Source organism: Tursiops truncatus, chromosome 7 (assembly GCF_011762595.2).
Source record: "Tursiops truncatus isolate mTurTru1 chromosome 7, mTurTru1.mat.Y, whole genome shotgun sequence".
In the NCBI taxonomy this organism is placed as follows: Eukaryota; Metazoa; Chordata; class Mammalia; order Artiodactyla; family Delphinidae; genus Tursiops; species Tursiops truncatus.
This window is the reverse complement of record NC_047040.1, coordinates 99,549,511-99,565,526: the sequence shown is the minus strand read 5'-3', so window position 1 is coordinate 99,565,526 and position 16,016 is coordinate 99,549,511. Positions and strand designations below refer to the sequence as shown.

The following is a 16,016-nucleotide window of genomic DNA, read 5'->3' as shown; positions in this document are numbered from 1 at the left end:
CACTAAATCATCTCTTAGCCTCATTTAGATATTAGTTTATTTACTATTCTTCACTGTCAAATTGTCCATTTAGGGAAAAAAAGACAATTATTATTATTTTCTGTTTTCGAGTGTGGAGTCCACTTATAACTGAACACAGTACCTAATCTTAAGAAAAAAAATACCCTTAAATTATAAACCTTCTAAAAAACAGGTAAAAGACACTTTACACTTAAGCCATTCTGATCTATATGGCTTTCCAAGCATAAATATTTTAGGAATGATCATGTAGCTTAAAGCAATCGATCATTTTATATAAATATAGAATCAAAAAAGAAAAAAATCCTGTTTGGCTCTGTAAGTCATATTCTGTGAAACTTCTGAGAATTTACCTCTAAAAATCAAGGAATTTGGATAAATTAAATTAATATTTAGTATAATCAGCATATAAAAACAAATGAAAACTAATGAATTAATACTTTTATTCTTCTTTTCAACAAAAAAGTGGCAAATTAAACTCTATAGGCCTAACTATATTATTTTATCTGCTTTAGTAATGTCTATTAAATAATTTTATGGATGCTAAAATATATTATTAAATGTTTATATTGATACTTTTAAATATTAAAATGACTACTACTTCTAATAATAACTATGTTTATGGTTACAATTTATTAAACACCAACTGCAAATGTTTATGCTCTTCTAGACACTATGGTGACATGTTTATATATATTAGTCCATGTTTTTGTCTTCAATTTATTTATAAGGAAACTGAAGCTTAGGAAAATTAAGCAATGTACTGGTAAATCTTTGAGCTGAGATTTGAACCCAGGCCTACCTGACTCCTAAGCCAGTACCTTTACTCTCCTCTCCCGCCTCTAAAAAACACTGGACTATTCCTTTCTAATAAGAGAGTTGAGTGTTGTGCAATTCCTTATATTCTTCTTATGAACTAAAAATCACCCAGACCAAAGCACAAATCTGATGGCAGGACAAGCCAGTTGGCTTCTCTGACTCAAGGCTACAGTAGCTTTGGGGGCTACTTTTTCCCCCAAAGTCTGACACACTGTGGAGCCAGTGGATATGTGAATGGGAAGAACTGTCTACACATCCAACTGCATATGTAAGTCATGCTTCAAGGAAGGATGCCTTGTAGAGTTCCTTTCCCTGAGAAACCTCATTTCTCAGTGAATAAAAAGAACAATCCCTTTTCCCAAAAGGAGATATGACTGAGAGAGAGCACGAGGTTGAGAATTTTATTTTCAGTTTTTTCTCATTTTAGTGCCTGAGATATTTCCCCAATAAATCACACATACAGTTCAAATAGGAATTGAATACTCAGTCACAAAAATGAATGAAATAATGCCATGTGCAACAACATGGATGGACCTAAAGATTATCATACTAAATGAAGTCAGACAGAGAAAGACAAATATCATACCCTATCACTTATACATGGAATCTTAAAAAATGATAAAAATGAACTTATTTACAAAACAGAAATAGACTCACAGATATAGAAAACAAACTTATGGTTACCAAAGGGGAAATAGGGGAGGACAGATAAATTAGGAGTTTGGGATAAACATATATACACTATGTATAAAATATATATATATATATATAATAGATTAAGTATATTTATAATAGATTAACTGAATCACTTTGCTGTATACCTGAAACACTGTAAATCAATTAAAATTTATTATACTTTGATTAAAAAAAAAAGCACTAAAGACAACTAAGTGAAAGACAAGATACAGGAGAAGGAGTTAAGATAAGAAAAGAGCAAATAAGAACTTCCTCAGGAAGATACCAAGAAATTTCAGGGCCTCTGGCTATTAGGGACAAAGGAGAAAGGTCCTGGCATAAGAAACAAAGATAGCTCAAGGTATTAGAGTTAGGAATAAACACTGGAGTGAGTGAAAATATTAAGTATTGTATTTTCTGTATTATTTGGCTTATTAAAATGAAACGACAAATTGCTTCTATTTATCAAAAGATCTAAATCAATGCAATCTATATAAAAAAGAATGAATTATAATCACAATAATTATAAGACTCACATGTGCTAGGCATTTTATATGTTATTTCATTTAATCTAAAAAGCAGCCTTAAAACATAGGCTGGATGATAATGCTCATTTTATATTTGCAAAAGCTGAACCTCACAAGAGGTTATGTAACTTGTTCAAGGACACACTGTTAGCAAATGACAAAACTGGAATTTGAAGCCAGGCAGTTGGATTCCGCAGACTGAATACTTACTGTCCACATTCAATAGTCATAACAAGTTATGTTATTTTCTATTCTACTCTTCCAAAAAGGGTCTGAACAATTGTAGACAATTTTAAGCACAGTCATAGCAATATGTTGGCTGTGTTCTTAATAAGGAAAATAACTAATAATTCTCAGGAATACAATTCTACATCAATATCAAGTTAGTTAACCAATAGATGTTAGAGGCCTCTGTGCCCAGTAGTATATAGTCACAATATAATCTCATAGAAAGTATGAATGAATTCAATTCCAAGTTGGAAAAACCTAAGAGTCAGGTTTTTCTGAGGACAGGAGTGGCCTCCTGCTGACCTTAAATCCAGGAGGGAAAACTGGTAAGAGTAATATAAATATAACAAATTTTTTCAACAATGGAAATAAATGTTTCCTCAATGCTGCATCAAGAACTAATAGAAAACATAAGGCTTACCTGTGAAAACATGGATGTACTTTAAAAACATCATGCTAAGTGAAACAACCAGTCACAGAAGGGCAAATACTGCATGATTCCACTTACATGAGGCATCTAAAATAGTCAGATTCATAGAAGCAGAGAGTAGAATGGTGGTTGCCAGGGGCTGGAGGGAGGAGGGATGGGGAGTTGCTTTTCAATGGGTATAAAGTTTCAGTCATGCAAGATGAATAAGTTCTAGAGATCTGCTAGACAGCACTGTGCGTGTAGTTAACAACACTGTATTGTATTCCTAAAATTTTGTCCAGAGGGTAGATCTCATGTTAAGTGCTCTCACCACAATTAAAAAAAAAATGGCTTTTACAAATCTAGTATAATTTTGATATGACAAATATATCACAAAGGAAGAAAGAAAGAAAGAAAGAAAACAAAGGGAGCATAGAGCTTGAGTAATTGCTAAGCAGACATCCATAAACCAAACTATATGTGTCATTTTTCCCAGGAGTAACATTGAGTGCAATTTGGGATGCAAAAAGCACAAGCAATTACACACCCTTCCGTATTATTTAGTGGTGGTGTCCTTGAGGAACTCATACAACTGACAGCTGTCCCAGTTATCTACACATATAGGACTTCTTCTGTTGTTTTTTAATCAGAATACTGCCATGTGAGACATAAGAAAAATTCTAAACTCTTTAGGTTCCTTTATTTCAAAAACAAATAAAATACTTACATTATTAACAGAAGAGCATACTGGTTTCGGTCCGTAAAATCTTTGGGAAAGGACAACTGTAAAGGAAGTTCTTTTAAAGAAAGAGCAAAATATTAAAGATGGAGAGTCATTTATATGTAAAACTATAAGGTGCAGAGAAAGTTTTTTTTTTTGAATAACATAGCATGCACAAAACTTTACCATAGTCATCAATATGAAGCGTTTTAATTTCTGACTTTACTCTCTTCTTCTTCAGGATAGCTTCCTTCAGCATAGAATTGCTTTCCAATATAAAATATTCTGTAAGTCAAAAAGGATAGTGTAAATAATCTCTATGTGTTGATTAAGAAACAGTGTAACACAAATAATTATCCATCATTATCATTTGACAGGCACTGTGCTAGTCACCGATTACTCTCTCATAAATTCTCTTCTGGATTATTACAAGTTTTCTAACTGAGCTTCTTTATTCCAGTGAAATTGTCTCCAGTTGCCCCTTATACCTGGAATTAGCATTTACGTTTTCAAAATGTAAATCTGATCTTGTTAATGTTATGCTTAAGAATATATTTTAAATAATACAAAATTATGTAGCAGCCAATGATTTAAAATTCACAATGCCTGAATTCTAATACAAAGTTACCAAGCATGCAAAAAATCAGGAAAATATCACCCATGATGAGTACAAATTTTATTCAATAGAAAGAACCCAGAAATGACACAGATGCATATAATAGATAATGACATTAAAACAGAGATTATAATTACATTCCATGTGTTAAGTTTTTAAAAAGCCTGAGGATATTAAGGAGAAACATGAAAGACATTTTAAAAACAACCAAGTTAAAATTCTAAAAATAAGAACTGAAAAATTTGATATACATGAAAACTATAAAATCTAAGACGAAAAAATACTGGATAGGATTAACAACATATTAGATACTGCAGAAGAAAAGATTAATGAATTCAACAATATAGCAATAGAAAATATTAAAATGGTTTTTTTTATAAAAACCAAAAAAAAAAGAGAGCGAGAAAACTGGCAAAACATGAAGGGAGAGAAACATCAGTAACTTGCTGGAATTTTGACTGCTATATTAAAAATATAGATTTATTGGGGATTTTTATATACTAAAAATAGTGAACTTTCTAATCCATAAATATGTATGCATGTATATATCCATTTGAGTCTTTAATTTCTTCCAGAAATGTTTGCTTTCATTTTAGCAGACTGACACATTTCTATTAGATGTATATAGTATACTATAGTATATAGTACATAGTTTCAGATGTTACTTTAAGTAGTTATTTTTAACTATTTTTAAATTTTGCCTTGCCTTATAGTATATAAAATATTTGATTTTTGTATATTAATCTATAATTGTAATAACCCTGATAAATTCACTCATTATTTCTAATAGTATTATGAGTGTGTATGGATTCCATTTTGTTTATTTGGTTCTGTTTTATTTATATCTTCTGCAAATAAAGGCAATTTTTTTTACCTATTATTTCTTTTCTTGCCTCATTTCACTAAGTCCTCTAATACAATGTTGCAAAGAGGTGGTGAGAGCAGACATTTTTACTTTTTCCCAGTTTTGGGGGAAATGCATTGTCTTCAACATTAAGTATGATGTCAGGTGTAGTATTTTTGTACCTACCATTCATCAAGTTAAATCATTTTTTTTTCTTCTGGCCCAGTTATTATTACTACTTTATTATTATTGTTGTTTTTCATTTTTAATCAAATATTTTTTATAAATCCTTTGAGTTGTTGACAGTATAACATAGTAAGTTGCATTGATTAATTATTGAATATCATAGCAATCATGGATTCCTCAGGTAAACCACACATAGTCATAATATATTACCCTTTTATAAATTGCTGGATTTTTCTTGCTACTATTTAGTTAAGGAATTTTGCATCAATATTCATGTGAAAAATTGATTTTTTTTGTCCTTGTTATGTCTATGTTGAATTTGGAATCTGGTTGATGCTGGCCTTATATTTTCTGAGAGTATATGTGAACTTGGTATTAATATATTAAATGTTGAACAGAACGCACCAGTGAAGCTACTGGAACTGGAATTTACTTTGTGGGAAGAATATTAACTGTGAATTAAAACTTTTAGTAGATAATGGGATATTTATATATTGTATATCTTCCTGTTTGAATGTTTAGCAATTTTTCTTTTAAGAAATTTACCCATTTTATCTAAGATGTCAAATTTACTGCCCTAAAATTACTTATAATATTCCATTACTGGCATTACAATGTTTGTAGAACCTGTTATTAACATCATCTATTTCATTAATGAAAATGACAGTGTACTTTTTCCTTTAAGGTTCTATCTAGAATTTTATCAATTTTATTTATGTTTTCTAAGAAAATAATTTTAGTTCTTAATATGCTTTTCTCTACTGCCAGTCCATTTTCTATATCATTTATTTCTATTCTTATCTTTATAATTTCCTTCCTTCAACTTACTTTGGATTAATTTGCTCTTTTTTTCTAGTTTCTTAAGGTGGAATCTTAGATGATTGATTTTAAAGATTTCCTTTTTTATAAAGTAAGAATTTAGAGACATAAATGTATTTCTAATCACAATGTTAGGTATCCCTAAATTTAGATTAGTTGTGTTTTCATTTGGCTCAAAATATTTTCCAATTATTTTCCTAAATTCTTCTTTGATCTTTGTGTTATTTAAAGATGCATGTCTGATGGCAACACCTTCTTGTTTCTTTTTTCTTGATTCTTTATTTTGCATTTACTTTTGAAGGATATTTTCTAAGTTTGTTATTCTATGTTGATAGTTTTGTATTGTTTTGCTTCCCATCAGTATTCTAAAGATTTTTCTCCATTGCTTTTTTCTGATGAGAAGCCTACAGTCACTCTTGGCTCTCTTACTATGTATGTAATGTGTGGAAGTAAATGTCTTTTTATTTTTGTATCCTGCTTGAGGGTTGTTGAGCAACTTTATATTTTTCATCAGATTTGGATTTGGCCATTATTTCATCAAATATTTTTTCCATTTCAGCTTTAATTTAAAATATTATAGATATGGATATTGACGTAAACTATCTTAGGCTCTGTTCACTTCTTTCATTAGTTTTCTCTGCATCTGGAAGTGTCTATAATGTTTCAAGTTCACTAATATTTCTTCTGTAGTGTCTAATTTGCTTTTAGTATTTTTCAGAGAAGTTTTAATTTCACATATTTTAAGTTCTTAAAATATATTCTATTTATCACTACATTCATTTTTTCTTGATATATTTTAGCATATTTATAATAGCCAATTTATTGTATTTGTCAGTGGATTCCATAATTTCCATCATATCTGAATCTGTCTCAATTCACTGGCTTTCCTTTCCTAGTTATGAGTCATATTTTCTAGCTTCTATATGTAGCCAGTAATGTTTTATTGGATTCTAACCACTGTGATGTTTACATTGTTGAGTTCTGGACATCATTCTGTCCTTTTATTAATTGTTGGACTGTGTTATAGCAGATGTTTAAGCTATTTGCAGGTCAGCTATTTTTTTTTTTTTTTTGCGGTATGCGTGCCCCTCACTGTTGTGGCCTCTCCCGTTGCGGAGCACAGGCTCCGGACGCACAGGCTCAGCGGCCATGGCTCACGGGCCCAGCCGCTCCACGGCATGTGGGATATTCCCGGACAGGGGCACGAACCCACATCCCCTGCATCGGCAGGCGGACTCTCAACCACTGCGCCACCAGCGAAGCCCCAGCTTAATTATTTGAAAGATTTAAAAAATATTTTATTTAGTGTGAGTTTGAATGACCTTTGCTCTATGACTTGTTAAGCTCTAATACTAAGGCATGACTCTTCTGGGATCTCTCCTAAACATTCCAGTGTTCTGACTGTTTGGAACTTTAATATATTCCAGCACTGTGTGAGCTCTGGCTTTTCCCAGGCTCAGACTATCTTCCTATGTATGTTCAGCTAGGTATTTTCAGCAACAGATGCAAGATGATCCCTTGTAACCCTATGCAGATTCCTGGTGTCCTCTCTCTGTCTCTTCTTGTGCTCCAGTGTTGTCCACCTTCCCAACATTCCAGAATCTTCAACCCTTCTGAACGCCAATTTCTGTCTCAACTGTGACTCTGAGATACCCTTATACACTTATTTAATTGTTCCTCTTTACCCTAGAATTCAAAAAATAATTCTAGCCAGAGAGCCAGGACAATTACAACATTCACCTGACTTTTTCCCCTTCTTTCAGGGATCAGAAGCCTATCGTGACTCTTGTCCCATGCTTGAAAAGTGTTGTTTCATGTATTTTATCCAGTTATTTTTGAAAAAAAAATCTTTTATTTTCTGTTTCACTTTTCTTTTCTTTCTTTTTGCCAGGAGGCCATGTCTACTTTCAGGTACTCCATGGCCAGAATAAGATTATTATTTTAATTGTCAATGGTTTATCATTGACACTTTATTGTTAATTACAAACTCCTTAGGATGAAACATAAGGCTTTTAAGATCTGGCTCCAGTCTGCCCTATAGCCTATACCTTTGATTTATCTTAAATGTTTTGTTCCAGCCACATTGAACAACTTTTATCTTGCAAGTGTAAATAGTTTCATTCCTCATGATTGTGTATTCACATTCTTTCTTCCAGAAATGCTTTCCACTGACTTCCTCTTTTTTTGAACTGTGTCCACTTCTACCAGAAAAATTATCATATTCTATTATAACCATTAAATTTTCTGATTCTTGCTTTGGACTGTGAATCTGTGTGATTTCAGGCACACCAAACCACCTCTCTTATAAATAAGTGTCGTCCTCTATAATACAAATTTGGGAAATTAGATGTTCTCACAGATTTCTTCTATCTCCCTGATACAAGAAATTTCAGACTATTTAAATAATAGCATATTTTCAAAGAATCTATACCAAATATTCAATTATAAAATTTAAAATGTGAATAATTCCACTTTATACACTTTCATTAAGGATTCAGCATTTATAATGTAAGACTTGTCATAAAAATGCACTTAATGAACTTAATTGTGGATAAAAGCATTCTTTTTGTATCTAGAAACCAATATCACCTGATATTTGTTAATGACATAGGCAGCAATTTTTAGAGACTAAAGCCCATTAAACTTTTACCTTTATACCTTACTAGAGAGCATCTTGTTGGATAAATATTTTTATAAGTGGACAATAGTTTATTGTATTACAGTGACTAGCTAACTAAATAAATGAATGAATAAATACAGCTAGAGGCAGCAATATGAGACTAATATACTAATAATTTCTCATGGCTTCTCTTTATTATCAAAAATGAATGGGAAAAAATAAATTACATGAGATAAGAGGTAGTTGAAATTTTTTTACTTCTAAATCAAAGGAATTCACTTGCTCATGGTAAAAAAAAAAAATCAACCCATGGTCACAGAGAAATAAAATTATATTTAAGGAAAAAAAAATACAGAAGAAAATACATCATTTTCAAAAGCACACAGAGTTTTTTTCATGATAAGTTCAGAAAATATGTTTCAATCATAGTTTTTTGTGAAACATGAAGACAAGGTAGTATTAAGACATGATTTTAATTGTGCGATTGAGGAGGAAAAGAGAATTAAAATGAGAACAGAAAATTAGGAAGAAGGAAGAAAGGGAGAGATGAGAAAATATTAGAGAGGAAGTATAAGGAGAGATGAGAAGGAGATGCAATGGAGAGAAAGGAAGAAAGGGAAGAGATGAAAAATGAATTAAAGCAAAGGAAATCATATACACATAAGGAAAAAGAAAAAAATGAAAATATAAAAAGAGGAAAAGGAAAGATAGCAATGAGACAAAAGACTTTGAAATACTAAGCAAAATTTTACATATATATATCATTTCCTAGTCACTGAACATTTATTTTTATTTAATTTTATTCATTTTTTTATACAGCAGGTTCTTATTAGTCATATATTTTATACACATCAGTATATACACGTCAGTCCCAACTTCCCAATTCATCACACCACCACCCCAAACCCCAGCCGCTTTCCCCCCTTGGTGTCCATACGTTTTTTTTCTACTTCTGTGTCTCAATTTCTGCTCTGCAAACCGGTTCATCTGTATAAATTTCTAGGTTCCACATATATGCGTTAATATACGATATTTGTTTTTCTCTTTCTGACTTACTTCACTCTGTATGAAAGTCTCTAGATGCATCCACGTCTCTACAAATGTCCCAATTTTGTTCCTTTTTATGGCTCAGTAATATTCCATTGTATATATGCACCAAATCTTCTTTATCCATTCAACTGTCGATGTACATTTAGGTGGCTTCTATGACCTGGCTATTGTAAATAGGGCTGTAATGAACATTGGGGTGCATGTGTCTTTTTGAATTATGGTTTCCTCTGGGTATATGCCCAGTAGTGGGATTGCTGGGTCACATGGTAGTTCTATTTTTAGTTTTTTAAGGAACCTCCATACTGTTCTCCATAGTGGCTGTATCAATTTACATTCCCACCAAGAGTGCAAGAGGGTTCCCTTTTCTCCACACCCTCTCCAGCATTTGTTGTTTGTAGATTTTCTGATGATACCCATTCTAACCGGTGTGAGGTGATACCTCATTGTAGTTTTGATTTGCATTTCTCTAACAATGATGATGTTGAGCAGCTTTTCATGTGTCTGTTGGCCAGCTGTATGTCTTCTTTGGAGAAATGTCTATTTAGGTCTTCTGCCCTTTTTGGGTTGGGTTGACTGTTTCTTTAATACTGACCTGCATGATCTGTTTATATATTTTGGAGATTAATCCTTTATTCATTGATTCATTTGCAAATATTTTTCCCCATACTGAGGGTTGTCTTTTCATCTTGTTTATGGTTTCCTTTGCTGTGCAAAAGCTTTTAAGTTTCATTAGGTCCCATGTATTTATTTTTGTTTTTATTTCCATTGCTCTAGGAGATGGATCAAAAAAGATCTTGCTGTGACTTATGTCAGAGTGTTCTTCCTATGTTTTCCTCTTAGAGTTTTACAGTGTCCGGTCTTATATTTAGGTCTCTAATACATTTTGAGTTTACTTTTGTGTATGGTGTTAGGGAGTGTTCTATTTTATTCTTTTACATGTAGCTGTCCAGTTTTCCCAGTGCCACTTGTTGAAGAAACTGCCTCTTCTCCATTGTATATCGTTGCCTCCTGTGTCATAGATTAGTTGACCATAGGTGCGTGGGTTTATCTCTGGGCCTTCTTTCCTGTTCCATTGATCTATATTTCTGTTTTTGTGCCAGTACCATATTGTCTTGATTATTGTAGCTTTGTAGTACAGTCTGAAGTCAGGGAGTCTGATTCCTACAGCTCCGTTTTTTTCCCTCAAGACTGCTTTGGCTATTCGGGGTCTTTTGTGTCTCCATACAAATTTTAAGATTTTCTGTTCTAGTTCTGTAAAAAATGCCATCGGTAATTTGATAGGGATTGCATTGAACCTGTAGACTGCTTTAGGTAGTATAGTCATTTCCACAGTATTGATTCTCCCAGTCCAAGAACATGGTATATCTATCCATCTGTTGGTATCATCTTTAATTTCTTTCATCAGTGTCTTAGTTTTCTGATTACAGGTCTTTTGTCTCCCTAGGTAGGTTTATTCCTAGGTATTTTATTCTTTTTGTTGCAATGGTAAATGGGAGTGTTTCCTTAATTTCTCTTTCAGATTTTTCATCATTAGTGTATAGGAATGCAAGAGATTTCCATGCATTAATTTTGTATCCTGCTACTTTACCAAATTCATTGATTAGCTCTAGCAGTTTTCTGGTGGCATCTTTAGGATTCTCCATGTATAGTATCATGTCATCTGCAAACACTGACAATTTTACTGCTTCTTTTCCGGTTTGTATTCCTTTTATTTCTTTTTCTTCTCTGACTGCCATGGGTAGGACTTCCAAAACTATGTTGAATAATGGTGGTGAGATTGGACATCCTTGTCTTATTCCTGATCTTAGAGGAAATGCTTTCAGTTTTTCACCATTGAGAATGATGTTTGCTGTGGGTTTGTCATATATGGCCTTTATTATGTTGAGGTAAGTTCCCTCTATGCCCACTTTCTGGAGAGTTTTTATCATAAATGGGTGTTGAATTTTGTCAAAAGCCTTTTCTGCATCTATTGAGATGGTCATATGGTTTTTATTCTTCAATTTGTTAATATGCTGTATCACACTGATTGATTTGCATATATTGAATAATCCTTGCATCCTTGGGATAAATCCCACTTGAACATGGTGTATGACCCTTTTAATGTGTTGTTGGATTCTGTTTGCTAGTATATTGTTGAGGATTTTTGCATATATATTCATCAGTGATATTGGTCTGTAATTTTCTTTTTTTGTAGTATCTTTGTCTGGTTTTGGTATCAGGGTGATGGTGGCCTCACAGAATGGTGGCCTCACAGAACACAGGGTGTTCCATCCTCTGCAATTTTTTGGAAAAGTTTGAGAAGGGTGGGTGTTAGCTCTTCTCTAAATGTTTGATAGAATTCAACTGTGAAGCCATCTGGTCCTGGACTTTTGTGTGTGGGAAGATTTTTAATCACAGTTTCAATTTCATTACTTGTGATTTGTCTGTTCATATTTTCTATTTCCTCCTGGGTCAGTCTTGGAAGGGTATACCTTTCTAAGAATTCGTCCATTTCTTCCAGGTTGTCCATTTTATTGGCATAGAGCTGCTTGTAGTAGTCCCCTAGGATCCTTTGTATTTCTGTGGTGTCTGTTGTAACTTCTCCTTTTTCATTTCTAATTTTATTGATTTAAGTCCTCTCCCTCTTTTTCTTGATGAGTCTGGCTAATGGTTTATCAATTTAGATTTTTTTCTCAAAGAACCAGCTTTTAGTTTTATTGATCTTTGCTATTGTTTTCTTTGTTTCTATTCCATTCATTTCTGCTCTGTTCTTTATGATTTCTTTCCTTCCGCTAACTTTGGGTTTTCTTTTTTCTTCTTTCTCTAGTTCCTTTAGGTGTAAGGTTAGATTGTTTATTTGAGATTTTTCTTGTTTCTTGAGGTAGGCTTGTATAGCTATAAACTTCCGCCTTAGAACTGCTTTTGCTGCATCCCATAGGTTTTGGATCATCGTGTTTTCACTGTCATTTGTTTCTAGTTATTTTTTGATTTCCTCTTTGATTTCTTCAAAGATGTCTTGGTTAGTTAGTAACGTATTATTTAGCCTCCATGTGTTTTTTTTTATGTTTTTTTCCCTGTAACTGATTTCTAACCTGATAGCGTTGTGGTCAGAAAAGATGCTTGATATGATTTCAATTTTCTTAAATTTATTGAGGCTTGATTTGTGGCCCAAGATATGATCTATCCTGGAGAATGTTCCGTGCACACTTGAGAGAAAGTGAAATCTGCTGGTTTTGGATGGAATGTCCTAGAAATATCAATTAAATCTATCTGGTCTATTGTGTCATTTAAAGCTTGTGTTTCCTTATTAATTTTCTGTTTGGATGATCTGTCCATTGGTGTAAGTGAGGTGTTAAAATCCCCCACTATTATTGTGTTACTGTCGATTTCCTCTTTTAGAGCTGTTAGCCGTTGCATTATGTATTGAGGTGCTCCTATGTTGGGTGTGTATATATACATATATATATATATATATATTTTTTTTTTTTTTTTTTGCTGTGGTACGCAGGCCTCTCACTGTTGTGGCCTCTCCAATTGCGGAGCACAGGCTCCAGACGCACAGGCTCAGTGGCCATGGCTCATGGGCCCAGCCTCTCCGCGCATGTGGGATCTTCCCGGACCAGGGCACGAACCTGTGTCCCTTGCATCTGCAGGTGTACTCTCAACCACTGCACCACCAGGGAAGCCCGGGTGCATATGTATTTATAATTGTTATATCTTCTTCTTGGATTGATCCCTTGATCATTATGTAGTGTCCTTCTTTGTCTCTTTTAACATTCTTTATTTTAAAGTCTATTTTATCTGATATGAGTATTGCTACTCCAGCTTTCTTTTGATTTCAATTTGCATGGAATATCTTTTTCCATCCCCTCAGTTTCAGTCTGTATGTGTCCCTAGGTCTGAAGTGGGTCTCTTGTAGACAGCATATATATGGGTCTTGTTTCTCTATCCATTCAGCAAGCCTGTGTCTTTTGGTTGGAGCATTTAATCTGTTCAGGTTTAAGGTAATTATCGATATGTATGTTCCTATGACCATTTTCTTAATTGTTTTGGGTTTGTTTTTGTAGGTCCTTTTCTTCTTTGTGTTTCCACTTAGAGAAGTTCCTTTAGCATTTGTTGTAGAGCTGGTTTGGTGGTGCTGAATTCTCTTAGCTTTTGCTTGTCTGTAAAGCTTTTGATTTCTCCATCGAATCTGGATGAGGTCCTTGCTCTGTAGAGTAATCTTGGTTGTAGTTTCTTTCCTTTCCTCACTTTAAGCATATCATGCCACTCCCTTCTGGCTTGTAGAGTTTCTGCTGAGAAATTAGCTGTTAACCTTATCAGAGTTCCCTTGTATTTTATTTGTCATTTTTCCCTTGCTGCTTTCAATAATTTTTCTTTGTCTTTAAGTTTTGCCAATTTGATTACAGTGTGTCTCAGTGTGTTTCTCCTTGGATTTGTCCTGTATGGGACCCTCTGCACTTCCTGGACTTGGGTGGCTATTTCTTCTTCCATTTTAGGGAAGTTTTTGACTATAATCTCTTCAAATATTTTCTCGGGTCCTTTCTCTCTTCTCCTTCTGGGACCCCTATAACGTGAATGTTGTTGTGTTCAACGTTGTCCCAGAGGTCTCTTAGGCTGTCTTCATTTCTTTTCATTCTTTTTTCTTTATTCTGTTCCATGGCAGTGAATTCCACCATTCTGTCTTCCAGGTTACTTATGTGTTCTTCTGCCTCAGTTATTCTTCTATTTATTCCTTCTAGTGTAGTTTTCGTTTCAGTTATTGTATTGTTCATCTCTGTTTTTTTGTTCTTTAATTCTTCTAGGTGTTTGTTAAACATTTCTTGCATCTTCTAGATCTTTGCCTCCATTCTTTTTCCAAGGTCCTGGATCATCTTCACTATTATTATTCTGAATTTTTTTTCTGGAAGATTGCCTATCTCCGTTTCATTTAGTTGTTTTTCTGGGCTTTTATCTTGTTCCTTCATCTGGTACATAGCTCTCTGACTTTCCATCTTGTCTATCTTTCTGTGAATGTGGTTTTTGTTCCACAGGCTGCAGGACTGTAATTCTTCTTGATTCTGCTGTCTGCCCCCTGGTGGATGAGGCTATCTATGAGGCTTGTGCAAGTTTCCTCATGGCAGAGACTGGTGGTGGGTAGAGCTGGCTGCTGCTCTGGTGGGCAGAGCTCAGTAAAACTTTAATCCACTTGTCTGCTGATGGGTGGGGCTGGGTTCCCTCCCTGTTGGTTGTTTGGCCTGAGGTGACCCAACACTGGAGCCTAGCTGGGCTGTTTGGTGGAGCTAATGGTGGACTCCCGGAGGGCTCATGCCAAGGAGTACTTCCCAGAACTTCTGCTGCCAGTGTCTTTGTCCTCGCAGTGAGGCACAGCCACCCCCTGCCTCTTCAGGAGACCCTCCAACACTAGCAGGTAGGTGTGGTTCAGTCTCCTATGGGGTCATTGCTCCTTCCTCTGGGTGCTGATGCACACACTACTTTGTGTGTGCCCTCCAAGAGTGGAGTCTCTGTTTCCCCCAGTCCTGTCGAAGTCCTGCAATCAAATGCTGCTAGCCTTCAAAGTCTGATTCTCTAGGAATTCCTTCTCTCATTGCCGGACCCCCAGGCTGGGAAGCCTGACGTGGGGCTCAGAACCTTCACTACAGTAGGTGGACTTCTGTGGTATAAGTGTTCTCCAGTTTGTGAGTCACCCACCCAGCAGTTATGGGATTTGATTTTATTGTGATTGCGCCCCTCCTATCATCTCACTGAGGCTTCTCCTTTGTCTTTGCATGTGGGGTATCTTTTTTCATGAGTTCCAGTGTCTTCCTGTCAATGATTGTTCAGCAGTTAGTTGTGATTCTGGTGTTTGCGAAAGAGGGAGTGAGAGCATGTCCTTCTACTCCGCCATCTTGAACCAATCTCGTCACTGAACATTTTAATGAAGGGTTTCTTTTTCATTATAAAGGTAATATATGTTCATCGTAGAACATTAGGAAAATACTTAAGAAAAAAGAACAAAAAATCATCTGAAAGGCTGCCAGGCAAATACAAGACTTTTACTGTTTTCAAATATTGTCTTCTGGAATTTTAATATGCATTTTCAAATAATTTTGTTTAAGTGGCATAAATATTTGAACTCCTTAAACACTTAGAACTATAGCTTAAACAGTTTTGAAGAATTGACTTTTAAAAATGTATTTTTATTTTTAATCCTAGTGGGGAACTAGTGGCAACTCTATTAGAACAATTTGATGAAATTTTAATAAAGGAGTATTTACAAATATAGGACAAAGGGCAGGGAGGTCATAAGGGGTAGTACCATAACCCAGGGCTTATGACAAAGGCTAGGCCAGCAGGTCAAGAGGAGAGAGCAGTTACTTGGAGTTGGTTGCATGAAAGATCCACAGTGACCTGCACCCAAGAGTCAGAGCAACTTGGGTGACTCCACAGGGATAGCACTGGAGAAATAGACTCCAAAGTCACTTTTCTGCCTCTCTTCAGTCACCTATAGGATTCACTTTAGCTG

The 16,016-nt window shown here is 34.5% G+C and overlaps 1 protein-coding gene across 1 annotated transcript in view; it reads right to left on the bottom strand.

The window, feature by feature from the left end:
* Positions 1-16,016, bottom strand: part of DPP10 (dipeptidyl peptidase like 10) — a 648,823-nt gene that overhangs the window by 40,340 nt on the left and 592,467 nt on the right. The window contains exons 18-19 of the mRNA XM_033860253.2: positions 3,584-3,682; positions 3,404-3,473 (exon numbers count right to left, since the gene is read on the bottom strand). Coding sequence (XP_033716144.1) covers positions 3,404-3,473; positions 3,584-3,682 — 169 coding nt within the window. The remainder of the gene's footprint in view (positions 1-3,403; positions 3,474-3,583; positions 3,683-16,016) is intronic.